The sequence below is a fragment of the Phocoena phocoena genome, chromosome 1, assembly GCF_963924675.1.
Source record: "Phocoena phocoena chromosome 1, mPhoPho1.1, whole genome shotgun sequence".
In the NCBI taxonomy this organism is placed as follows: domain Eukaryota; kingdom Metazoa; phylum Chordata; class Mammalia; order Artiodactyla; family Phocoenidae; genus Phocoena; species Phocoena phocoena.
The window spans coordinates 56314218-56328140 of record NC_089219.1 but is presented as its reverse complement, the minus strand read 5'-3'; the positions used below and the strand labels follow the sequence as shown (position 1 = coordinate 56328140).

At 40.0% G+C, this 13923-nt stretch overlaps 1 protein-coding gene across 2 annotated transcripts in view; it reads right to left on the bottom strand.

The window, feature by feature from the left end:
- DNAJC6 (DnaJ heat shock protein family (Hsp40) member C6) overlaps positions 1-13923 on the bottom strand; it is a 152417-nt gene that overhangs the window by 6095 nt on the left and 132399 nt on the right. For both annotated transcript variants that reach the window (XM_065875317.1, XM_065875311.1), the window contains exons 13-16: positions 12142-12276; positions 8036-8104; positions 6933-7052; positions 480-743 (exon numbers count right to left, since the gene is read on the bottom strand). In XM_065875317.1, the coding sequence (XP_065731389.1) occupies positions 480-743; positions 6933-7052; positions 8036-8104; positions 12142-12276 (588 nt within the window). The remainder of the gene's footprint in view (positions 1-479; positions 744-6932; positions 7053-8035; positions 8105-12141; positions 12277-13923) is intronic.

Below are 13923 nucleotides of genomic sequence, written 5' to 3'. Positions count from 1 at the left end.
CTCAGGAACACCCCCCAACCAGAGGATAATCAAGACCAAACGTCCAAGATACGTCCACTCCTCTAAATGCGGTCCAAGAGCAAACGTGAACACAGGGCTTGAAAGGTTCCCAACCTTCCTCTTCTACCCTCTCTTCCAAAGGAATGACAGCTTCAAGATGCAACCACGCCTCTACTCACATCCATTCAATACCCATTTAGTGCCTACTACATGCCAGGCACTCTGCTAGGTGCTAATGACAATGAGGCGTTGGTCTCAGTGTGGAGAGAGACAGACAGGTGAGCCAGTACTCACAAAGCGATCTGTGTCAGGAGCCTGTAAAACCTGGAGCTCCAGGCACCACCCTGGTGTAGGGATCGTGCTCTGTCTCTACAATTCAAAGATTGCCTCAGAAACTACCAGAATTGCTTTCTATCTCCTTCTTCAGACATATATACATTTAGGTACTCTATAGCCAGTCTCCATACCGTCATCCTTACCCAAGTTAGCTGCTCCTTTCCCACGTTCGTTCTGGCCCCCAGGCACAGATGAGAAGCTCACGTTGTAGTTGGGTCGGTTCTGGGGAGAGGAGTGGGGCATGCTGGACTGTGGCTTAGACTGTGTCTGCTGCCAGCTGTAGCCACTTCCCTGCTGCCACCCTCCACCCATAGGCTGGGGAGATGCTTTCTGTGGTGAGCTGAGAGGTGGAAATCCTCCACCCAATCCAGTTGGTGTGGAGGGTTTGCTGGCAAATGAAGAACCACCTACAGAACAAATTAAAAAAACAACAAAAAAAGGAGAGAGCGAGAAAGAAGGTAATGCTATTTTGAGTAGCCTCTAATTCCTGTGTCTCAAGTTACTGTTTACAGTGACTTCAGTGGAACTTCCCTTGACTGGTGGCACAATTAGCCTTCCTAATAGTTAAATAAATTGCAGTCATATATTTCCTTTAATCCCCACAATGACATTTTTAGGTATGTATTAATAGCCCCATTTTTTCTTTGGATGAACAAACTATAGCTCAGAGTAGTTAAGTGACTTTCTCAAAGTCACACAGCCAGAAGGTGGCAGAACTGGGACTTCAGTCCAAGTCTTTAACTCCAAGCCAGAAGAGCCCTGGCTCTTCCACTACGCCATCCCAAGCCCTCCTTCCCACCCTCTCAGCAGACTCTACTTCACTGGAGTAAAAACTATCAAACGACAAGAACAGGGAATAAAACAAAATACATTCACTCATGAAGGTGCTACTTAAACTTCAATGAGCAGGATTATTCATGGTCTGTTATAAATACAAGCATGGTTAGTGCCCATGAGTAAACCAAGAGATTTTGAAATTTCATAAATAGGTTTCAATTTCACACTACTTGCATTTCAGTGCAGGAGAGTAAACACAGCTAACACTCTGACAGCCTTGAATAGGGCAAAGAATCTTATTTGAGCTTTAAGAAATATTACTTTGTGCTGGGAATTTAAGTAGAATCCTGATTCTGTAACTCCTAACTTTTAAGCACTCACTGCATATATGCTGGGCTTTTTCTAAAATATGAAGACCAGTTGTAGCTCATGTTTCAAGAGGTAAAATGAGAAGCTGAAATATGGTGACCTACAGGGACCCTTTCAGGCACCAATTCCAAAACAACAGTGATAATAAAGTAACATTTGTATAGCTCTTCAGAAATTATAAAACATGTTTCTAAATATTACTGCCTTCAATCTATATAACACCCTTCAGAAGTAGGTAGTATTACTAGCCCCACTTCATTTATTTATTTTTCTTTCTTTGTCAAAATTACCATTTACAAATTATTTATTTATTTATTTATTTGTGGTACGCGGGCCTCTCACTGTTGTGGCCTCTCCCGTTGCGGAGCACAGCCTCCGGATGCGCAGGCTCAGCGGCCATGGCTCACGGGCCCAGCCGCTCTGCGGCATGTGGGATCTTCCCGGACCGGGACACGAACCCGCATCCCCTGCATCAGCAGGTGGACTCTCAACCACTGTGCCGCTAGGGAAGCCCAATTTTTAAAATTTTTATACAATTTTTAATGGTTACTTTCCATTTAGTTATTACAAAATATTGGCTCTATTCCCTGTGTTGTACAATACATCCTTGAGCCTGTCTTACACCCAGTAGTTTGTACCTCCCACTTCCCCACCCCTATATTGCCCTTCCCCTACTCCCCAACACTGGCAATGCCTAGTTTATTCTCTATATCTGTGAATCTGCTTCTTTTCTGTCATATTCACTAGTTCGTTGTATTTTTTAGGTTCCACGTATAAGTGATATCATACAGTATTTGTCTTCCTCTGTCTGACTTATTTCGCTTAGCATAATGCCCTCCGAGTCCATCCATGTTGCTACAAATGGCAAAATTTTGTTCTTTTTTATGGGTGAGTAGTATTCCATGATATATATATATATGCCACATCTTCTTTATCCATTCATCTGTTGATGGACCCTTGGTTGCTTCCATATCTTAGCAATTGTAAATAATGCTGCTATGAACATTGGGGTGCATGTATCTTTTCAAATTAGTGTTTTTGTTTTTTTCAGATATATACCCAGGAGTGGAATTGCTGGGTCATATTGTGGCCTCTCCCGTTGGAGAGAGTTTTTTGAGAAATGTCCATACTGTTTTCCACAGTCTGGCCCCACTTTAAAGATGAGGAAAGCAAGGCTCAGGGAGGTATACTGATATGCTCATGATCACACAGCTAGTTAATGGAGCTGGGACTTGACTATGGGCTTCCTATCTCCACATGTTATGCTCATTTCCTGCAGCCATAATCCCTAATCCCTCCCTAAATCTCAGAGTCTTTCACTACAACTCATCCCTTACTTACAGTGTCTTCTTTATATAGATACTGTTCCTCTGCTCTGATCTGGGCTCCTCTTTCCTTTCCTACGAGGAATGTTGTGTTATGACCATCGGACCCAGAGTCACTCTGAGTTTGAGTCTCTGCTCTGTTGCTCACTCGTGCGTTCATTCTTGCATGCACTTATTCACTCATTCGTTCATAGAGTCATTCATCAGTATCTGTTGAGCATTACTAAGTACCAGACACTGTGCACTGGGAATACAGCTGAAAAACATCTACAGAGAATCCTTGCTCTTCTGCAGTTCAGTGAAAAACTCATCTCCTTGACCTCAATTTTGTCACCTGTGAAATCAGAACTATGTCTAAGTCACAGGTATATCATGAAGGCACAATGGCTACGTGAAAGTTCTTCACAATCCCTGAGTTAAGCGAATAAGAGACGTTATTTTAAAATAATGCAATTTCATATGCCCAGCATGCACGAGGACACCATAAGGGCTCAGTAAATACTTGGTAATAGGAAAAAGTAATGACAGGGTTATATTCTGCAGGTAGGCATTGCTGTCAGTGTCTAACTCAGAACATGAAGCCCCTCTTTGTGAGCCCCTGGGCCCTTTCTGCCAACAGTGCATCAACATATACCTTAGGCTGGGTTTGCATTCTGCACTGGGAGTTCATTTTATATTTTAAGGATGCTTACTATCTTCTTTCCGAGTATATATATGTTTATCATTTAAAAATTCAATAACACAGAAAGACCTGAAGAACTTAAAAAATACTCCCCTATTCCCGCCCCACTGTCATTTATTTGTTCATTTACAGAACACTATCGAGCATCTTCTCCACGCCAGGCTGCAGACACAGTGGTGAGCAGGCAGATGCTGACTCTGCTCTCAAGCTGCTCATCAACACTGCAGGACTTTCTGATGTCTACCCTTCCAGAATATTTTCTGCCCATGGTTAGCAATTCTAATTTTCAACGCCACTGAAGCGGAGAGCTGACAGAAATACAAAGCAGTAGCTAAACCCAGAGGCCGCTGCAATCCTCATTAAAAGCAAAAGCAGTGGTCGTCAAACTTGGCTGTGCATTAGACTCACTTGGGGAGCTTTAGAAACTGTTTATAACCAAGCCACAGCCAAACCAATTAAATCAGAATATCTATGGGAAGAACTACAGTGTTTGCATCAGAACTGTTCAATGTGAAAATACCTAAAGGAGAAGGATACTACCTTTTTTTTAAAAAATTGCAGCTATATAATTTGGAAGTTTAATTTTTACTCTAAAGCAATTACCCAGGAGTCAAAAATTCTAATGTGTGGTGCTTGTTCATATAGCTGTTCACTGTATAGCTTCAGGAAAGTCACTTACCTTTCCTAAGCTATGTGAGTTGAAAAATGGGGAAATTTAGGAAACTAGTTTCCCAGCAGTTTTTAAGAATTACTGCATTGTAAAAACAACAAAGAACTCTTGAACTCCTCCTGGTAGGTATGCTGTTGCAGTGATATGGACGCAGCTATTCTGAAACTATTTTTGTTGTCTATTAATGTTGAGATCCAAGGAAACGGAAGATACACATATGGAATAGGGGAAAGTAAGGAAGAACCCTGTGGTAGTGGATGGAATTATATATTGATATATGTATTTATATCCACTCATCACCTATCTCCATCTCCTGAAAGGCAGAGCAATGACACCCACCCCCGTACCAAAAAACATACTTAGAACAGATTCTGGTTTCTAAGTACCACTCCCCACAAAAAGGGATGAGGATTCTTGGAAATGCCTGATTCCAGGACTGGGGTATAAAAAGTTCAAGATAAGCCTAGAACATCTTATGCCATAAAGAAAGAAAGTTCTCAAAAATGATGGAATCAAGTGAAAAAGATATAGAAGCCAGAACAAAGGAGCTTTCACAAACTAAATGCGGGACAATGTAAACATTAAATAATGACAATAATAGATGATAACCAACTGAGTCCAAAAAGAATCCACTAGGCTGTTATGATGTGAGAGAGGGAGGGAGTCAGAAAGGAAGGGGGGAGGGGATGGAGAGAGAGGAGATTCTGCCTTAGAGTGAAATGCTAATTAATATACATAGAAAGAAGGACAGAATCAGACAATCACAATTCTGCAGATATCACGGTAATGCCTGCTTTAGGCAAGAATCACTAATGAATGCTAAAATGCTAAAATGAATGCTTCCCATTCCAAAACCTCCTGGGTAAAAGTCAGATGGAGAACAGGATATTCTCAAATAGAACAGTCTCAAGTTATCTCCCCAGATTACTCATTAATTACTATAGGGAAAAATGGTAACTTTATGGTGAAGAAACCTGGCAGACATCACCTTAACCAAGTGATCAAAGTTAACAAATCGAGACGTTCTCAACTGGCCTGTACCCTTCAAGTATCGATGTCACGAAAGGCTGAGGAATGCTTCCAGGTTAAAGGTGTCTAAAAGGACATGACAACCAGATGCAAGACACGACGCTGGAGTTTTTAAAAGAACTTCCTATAAAGGTCACCTCTTCAGAGAGGCCTTCCCTAACCACTTGACATCTAAGATAACACCCCAGCCCATGCCCCACTCGCCATCACTTTCTGCCTTATTTTTTTCACAGCACTCTGCACGGGGCTTATAGTGCAAACTCCAGACCTAGCCTTCATGGTGTTGAAACCTTGTGATTTGGGCAAGTTACCTAAACTTTTGTGTCCATGTTTCTTCATTTAAAAATGAGGACTATAACGGTTCCTACTTCAAAAGATTATTGGCAAGATTAAATGAAATGATACGTGTAAAGCACTTAAAATAGAGCCTGGCACTCAGTAAAACCTCCAAATAAACATTAATTGTTTTTATTACTTGACATTATATTATATATTTATTCATTTAGTATTTGTTTCCCCTTCTAGAATACAAGCCTTACGAAGGCAGGAATTTTGTTTTGGTTTCGTTAGTTTGGTTGGTTGGTTTTTACTAAAGGAGTGTTAGCACGTAGAAGGCACTTAGTAAATAGTTGTGGGATGAATAAATGGGTAAAAAAATAAACAGTGGATAAGATTTTATTTGAAGTAGAACTTTGCCTGTTATATATGATGTTATTATTCTAAAATGTGAAGTTTATTTTAAGATATAAAAAAGAGAAATAATTTTGAGAGCTCTTAAAAGGAAAAAAGGCCTAAAGGGTATACAAGAAAAGGTCAAGATTCTGACATAACTACTGGGGCAAAATAAAAAGGTAGTCACGTTCTCATTCTCTGCAGACAATTTGGTTCTAAATGCCTCAGGAGGGCTTTCAGAGAAACTAAACTATCAACGTGCCTCACTTAATCCTTCGTGTGAGGGCTGCCTCACCTTTATTTAACAACTCTGTACTGCCCAGAGAAGGAAGGAGGAAGAAAAGGTTTCAGAACACACTAGTCCAATGAACTACTCCTTGAAGAAAGGTTCCTTGGTGAAATAGTTTGAGAACCCTGCATACTGTATTCCCCTATTGGGAAGCATCACCATGAGCACCGATTCTCAGAAGTTTTTGCAGTAACCCAAATCCACCGAACCCAGTGTTTCCAAAATTACTTCCTCATGAAACACTTATTTTATAACAATAATTAACATATGATGAAAAACAGTTTGGATATACTATAAAGAGAGTCTATTTTTGTATGGAATTTTAGAAACTGACCCGAGAGCACTGTCGCCAATGGAGAGAAGAAGGGTACAGTACGGGGATCTCACTAGCAACTTCACAGTAAGGCCTATGCACAGCTGGCCCTACTTGGCACAAATCTATCTGACCAGCCTCATGTCTCAGTGTTTTTCTACACATTCATTACTTTTGCTGCAGCCAAACTCTATTGTCAGATGCTCCTGGAAGTTCTAACTTTATTTATGCTACTACTTCAAAATGAGTCATTAGAGAAACGGATTAATAGGGGTTAGTTCCAACCCAATATTTGAAGCCTGTTTCCTTTTCTTAAAAGTCAATCTCGGGTTTTAGAGTATAGCTTAAAAATACACATGATTTTAGATCCTAGGTAACAATACCAGCTTATTTTAACACCAGAGATTTAGATTTGAGGCTTGGTAGCCATAAGTAAATGTTATTTGTATCTTAACCTGCTACATTTATACCTAATGTCCCAAGGTCGGCAAAAGGATCCAGAGTCCGGGGTTTGTTTTGATGGGTGGGAGTACCATGCAACGAGCCTGTTGGGCTGGTGGCAGCTGACTTGCTTCCCATTCCAAAACCTCCTGAAAAAAATAATAAGGTCATTGAAAATGAGTTAGTTGTCCAAGGCTGAATTCTGAAATTCAGAAATCCAGAGCTACTGCTCACCTTGTCTCTGAAGGCAAATTAGGACAGGGTTTGCAAATGTGTTAGGAGTTGCTAGACTTATTTCCCTGACTACTAAGTGAGTAGCGGCCTGGAGCATACATCATTTCCTGGCCATCCCTGCAAACTACTACGTCTAGCATTTATCTCACATGTCACCTGACTTCATTCTTTCCTATGGGATTTGGAGTCAGGCCTGAATTCCGGTTCTGCCACTTCCTGGCTGAGTGACCTTTGACATGTTGCTTAACTTCAATATTTTCTCATTGGTTAGATAAAGAAACAGCAACTGCTTTAGAAGGTTCTGTGATAAACGTATAGCGCGCGCGCGCGCGCGTGTGTGTGTGTGTGTGTGTGTGTAACTTGCACAGCATCAGGAACACAATCACACAAGATGGCTCTCAAGAAATACAATACTAGCCATCAGAAAGAATTTATTTATTATAGGCAAATCCAGCCCGAAAACAAGTCCTTTGTGAAGAAAGAAAACCATTCAGATTATGCAACACCTACTCTATGCCAGAAAATCTCACATAAGTTATTTCACTTAACTGTGTGGAACGAGAAATAGGAACCCCATTTTACAGACAAGAAAACTGAAGTTAAGACTTGTAAAAAATCCAAGAGCTTCTAAACGGTTGAGTTAGGTATAAACCCAGACTTGTCTAACTCAATTTATTGTCAAGGCATTTAGCAAATGAGACTTAGACAAGTCAAATACCATATAACATGCAGCACACCGTGCCATCAAGGGCAACGTGAAAAGCTCCGCCAGACCGTGAGCCTTCAGGAACGTTCTTAGGTGGGCTTAACACTCTGTACGTACTCACCTCATCTTGCGTAAAGGATTATGCTTCGGCAACCGGTTAAATGTGCACAAAATTAAACTGCTGACCGTTACCTGGTTTAGTATGCCAGTCCCAACCTCCTGAAACATCTGGCTGAATGTTCACAGCAGGTGTACTAGAAGCTGCAAATGAGAAGAAAAAGAATCAGGACAACATAGCTCGGAATCCACTTTTCTGTTATACACTACCAAACGTAAGGTAGATAGCTAGTGGGAAGCAGCCGCATAGCACAGGGAGATCAGCTCGGTGCTTTGTGACCACCTAGAGGGGTGGGATAGGGACGGTGGGAGGGAGGGAGATGCAAGAGGGAAGAGATATGGGAACAGGTGTATATGTATGGCTGATTCGCTTTGTTATGGAGCAGAAACTAACACACCATTGTAAAGCAATTATACTCCAATAAAGATGTAAAAAAAAAGAATCTACTTTTCTGAATTCACACAGGAAAGTGCTCTCCCTCTCATGAGGCCTCATGACCTGTCCAGGTCCCAGGTGATTCAACTCCCCCTCTGAGCTCTCCCCACATTCTGCAACACTGTTATTTTGTGCCGTCATCTATGGTTACTTACATGAGCACCGGTAGAAGCCATAAACTGTCTCTGTTCCTTCTTTGGCTCACTTTTATTTTACCTCATAACTACACTTTGAGTTATAACGGTGCATATGTCTGTCTCCAATAAACTGTGAGTTTCTGTGAACTGTGTAACTGTGAAAATTATCTTATTCATCTTTGTGTGTCCCATCTCTACACTTAACACGAAGTCGGCTGGCAATTAAAAATAGTGAAATGAAACTTAAACTCAATTTGCCTTGAATTGGCATTAACAAAGTGTACGAGAGGCACGGGCAACTGAAATTTTGTTTTCTCCTCCGCTGTGACATGAATGGAGAATGATGAGTCAATCAGAACATGTACTGGGGACTGACTAGATACCACCCACCATGCTGGTGTCAGGTATGTATATACTGTCACTCAAAAAAAAACTCACTGCAGCTTCAAAATAGATCATTCTGACCCTTCTCGAAGTTCCAAATGTAGAATTTAAAAGAAATGTTCGGCTAAAGAGAATGGATATATTAGAGGAGTACACACAGGTAGAGTAAGTTTTTTTCTACATCTATAAAATTCAAATAAGAAATAGGATGCCATAAGACAGAACTTCTTTCTAAGACTCTTCTAGGTTCTGTTCACTAAATCAGTGAGTACAACACAAATACTAAAATAACTTTGCAAGTAGGATTTAAGATACAACACACACTCCCCCACTGCCACCAAAAGGATCATCAAAGGACCAAGATTAGCTTTACCAAGCCTTACATTTACCTGTTTTGTTTGCTTAGTACGAACCAAGACATTGTGTACCTTCCCATCATTGAGTTAAATAGAACACGCCATTATCAAAAATAACAGTTCTTCCCTTTTAGTTCTCCCCTTCCCTTTTTCCATAGTAATCCATGAAAACTGAGGTAGAAATTAGACAATTTTACTAACATTTGCTCTTTGATTTCCTGTAAACTCTAACCTTAGTCTTACATCTTAACTAGGATGCAGAACTAGGAATTAGTACTTCAACCTTATTACTAATCAAACCCTCAAATCCTTACCACCTACCACACATAAGGCACCACACTAGAGAACAGAGAGCTTAAGGACACAGTACCTCTCCTTAAGAAACTTAAAATCTGCCGGAGAGAAAGGAATAAACAAATGAACCAGTAATTACCCAATATTTTAAACTTCTATTTTGCCTTTTAGTGTGGTTACTTGTTTAGTTTTTCTTCTCAAATTGTGCCCCAAATGATTAATCTCTTCAGAGTAGATATTCAATAAATATTTGTAAAACTCAAAGGCAATATTTCTTGATTCTCAGAAGAGATTGACGGTGCCTTGTAGAAATCCAAGGTGGGCAATCTGACCTCCCAAAATGACACCTGAGTCTCACCTGTATATGAAGAGGATGCAACTGACCCACTAACAGTGGAGTAATTCCCTTCTCATCAAGGATAGTGGAAAATTCTTTCACTCACTAGCATGGCACAGATCAAAATAAGAAGTGTAGCCACAAAACGAAGGAGTGCTAACTGTCTGAAACTGAGTTATAAACGTCTTCTAACATGCTCACAAGACAGAACTGAGTCCACTACTGCCATGCCAAAGTATGAACATCCATACCCATGGGACATAAAAGGTAGTACTCATATGAAAACAGTAAATTCAAAGTATTAAAGTCAGGAAAATATATAACCTTACTAACATCATTATGCATCGAAGAGACTTAGATAGGAAAAAGTTACAATTCATTTTATATTTATATATTATATGGAAAGACAGATAGATAAAACCTACTGTGTGCCAACTCTTCTAGGCACTACAGAAACATTCATAAACAAAACGAACAAAAATCCCTGCCTTTGTGAGCTCATGTTCTAGTGGGGAGAGAAAGACAACAAAAATAAACAACACATAAGTAAATTATTGAGTATATTAAAGTTGGCAAGTACAATGGAAAGGAAAATGCAGAGAAGCAGGAGGATGGGTTTTAATATGAAATGGGGCAGTCAGAGTAAACCCCTTCGAGAAGCTGACAGCTGAGTAAAGACCAAAGAGCTGAAGGAATTAGCTATGCCAATGTCTTGGGAAGAGGGGACACCCAGTGCAACAACAGAGAGGCCAGTGTGGCTGGAATGGAGTGAGCAAGAGGGAGAGAATGGGAAAGGAGGTCACAGCCCTGGGTGCTAGAGCACAAAGGGCCTACATAGGCCATTTCAAGCACTTTGGCTTCCATGCTGATTGAGGCACGGAGATTTTGAGCAATGACGTAACCTACACTTCAAATAAGTGAACAAAAACAACAGCTTTAATCTATCTGCCTGCGTCTTGCCTCTCAGGGTAGCCAACTTCCAATCGGGAGATTCTTTTAAGTGGGCACTACTCAAAGGTCAGAGGTGAATTTCTTGTATGTTGTCCTGTGGACCCACTTCAAATAGTTTGAGATTTACGACCAACAGGAAATCACCCGTAAAGGTTGTTCTTGGACTGCTTTCTCCTTTTCGGTCGTTACAGTTCGACCAGTGTTGCACAACTCATCTTCCTTTTGCATTTGCATGGCTTCCATGAAGTCAAGCTGATGACTGGACCGCATTCTCCAAGGGGACTCAGGGTGCCTTCAACAACAAATACATCGTCCTCTAGGTTGAGGCCAATGATATTCAATATCCCTCAACATCAGGAATGAGCTTCAGTTTTCCAGCTCAAAGTCATCTGTCCTTCACTGAAGAGCTTTGGTTTTAATCAGTGTTACCTAAGTGATACCTTTTCGCTCTTACAAATGGATGTGATTATGATTCTTTCTACACAACCTAAGCCTCTAACCCAGAAATATAATGTGGGCCATGTATAATTTAAAACTTTTCTAGTAGTGACATTAAGAAAGGTAAAAAGACACTAGGTAAAATTAATTTTAACAAAATATTTTATTTAACTCAATATATTCAAAAAATTATATCAAGTGACAAATATAAAAATATTAATAAGATATTCTACTTTTTTTTGTACTGAGTTTTGAAATCTGGTATGCACTTTACACTTAAATCAGACTGGCCACGTCTCCAGTGCTCAAAAGCCACGTGTGGTTAGTGGCTTCATATTAGAGCTAGTCTAATATACCAGGATATTGTATTCTAAACTGTTCTGTGGAATACTAATTTTGTGAAATGCTCATCATATCACCTTTTATTAACCTAGGACTCATTTTTTCACATTTCAAAGACTTCAACTAGTATGCACCTTCCAATCAACTAAAAGTGGCAGTGTTTTTTTTCTTTCTTAATAGTACATAAAACAAAGATATGTGCTACAATTAATGATGTCCTATAATTCTGTGCATGTAGCTCTAATGTAAAAAAAAAAAATTCCAAATTAAATTTTAGGAAAGCTGAGTAAAACAAAGTTAAGTAGACTTCTTTACTGTAAAATATCTCAGAGCTTTTAATATGTTAATGTGAACTGTTAATTTTCAAAAGAGAGATGCATTATGTAGCTTTCCAAAAAAACAAAAACCAGAAAAACCCCACCTACAGGGTGCTTTTATATCTGAGCACCTCCTGTTATCTGTGGAAAACCATGCTCCACTGAACACAATATAAAATACTTCCTTACCATGCACTGTAGGTGAAGGGCTTCTTGTAGGCTGAAGAAAGGGGTCACTGGAAGCACTGGCTGTATTCAGAAAAGAACCCAGCAAATCCTGACCTGATGGTTTAGCAGGTGCTCCAAATGGGTCAAAGGTGGCACCTAGAAAACAAGAGGAGAAAGGTATTTCTTTGTCCTATGAGTTCACCCATTCAACAACTACTGAAGAGCTGTCACTCTTACAAGGCTGTAGGCCAAATACTTGAAAAATCAGGATGATGCCTGCCTCACAGGCTGTTCTACAGACCCATCCTATCCTTATAACTTCCTCCAGGGTTAACAATGGATCCCAAGGATTTCTGACCACACATGAATAATCCCTTCTTTGTGGACAAAGGAGAACTCTGGATTTACCTGTTGGATGAACCATAAACACTATAAGCAAGGGCCCCCTTGGGCCTTCGGGCGTCTTAATAACATAAAATAAGTCAGCCAAGCTTACAGACTAATAGATGAGTGGGTGAAACAATGCCTGGACCATAGGAGATACCCAATGAATGTACTGTGCTCATATTCAGTGAATTCGTGGACCAAAACCAGGCGAGGGGCCCTGCTATTAAGGTGAACAATAGAAAACCTCATTGACCAGGTTCTGTTTAGTTTTGTTTGTGTTCTTAGTGGTCTCTGGCTCACTGAAAGTTAAAAAGGGAAGAAACTGAGCATGACAAAAACTGAACTCTTATCATACCTTGTCCTGTGAAGCTAAAATATTTCTGAAGCATTTCCTGTCAACAACTTGCCAGAAACTAGATGCAGATGTAGTGAAATGAGAAAAAGTCTGTGAATGAACCAAGGATACTAGAACAAAGTGGCAGCTGAGGTTTCTAGCAAAAATGCAATAATATTGATACTGTATCATTTCTTCAGGGTTTACCGTTGTCTTTCATAAAGAATACCTCAGCTGATCCTTAATATCTCCCTGTCAGATAGAAGCGATATTATCTTCATTCCACAGACAACAAAACTGAGGTTCAGAGAGCCAAGTTTCTCGCCCAATGTCAAGCAAATGATAAGCCTGGACTCATGTTCAAGTCTTCTGACTCCAAATTCCAGGAATTTCCCAAAGGCATCTCACATTCCTCACAGGTGTGAAGTGAATGTGATGAAAACCACGCAGAGTGGCACGTATATAATTGGGCTTTAATTTCTCATTATTGGTCAAGGGACAAAATTCCCTTTAGCTCCCTGTAGTAAGATGTCACTTCCTAATTTGTAAGTATCAAGCTAAGGGGCTCTTCCTGGAGTGAGAGTGACCTATTCTAGGAATACACAACTAGAATCAAACAAGTTAATGAATAAATTCCACTCTCAAAACCCAGGTAGGATGTATGAGTTAACACGTGCTCAGCTGTGACGTCACTGGCGTGATGCTCTCCTAATATCTGCTGGGTAGCAGATGAGCCTTGTGTAGCAGCAATGAATCAATGACATGTCAGGCACTCTGTTACACGATGTATATCCCTTACCTCATTTAATACTTACAAAACTTTATCCCTTCTATAAAATGAGAATACTGAGATTTATAGAGTAACTGTAAGAGGACATTGGCTTAATTCTTCTACACCTAAGTTTGAAGTCAACCAGTAGAGGAAGCTAAAATCTTTTCACTATTACTTGGTATACTTTTAATATCAACTTATGTTAAATTAGCAACATTCTCTAATAACTAAAAGTGAACTTCCCAACACAAGAGCTAAAATTTAGTCTTTACAACAATGCTGATAGGTAAGTATTTCCCCATTTTACAGC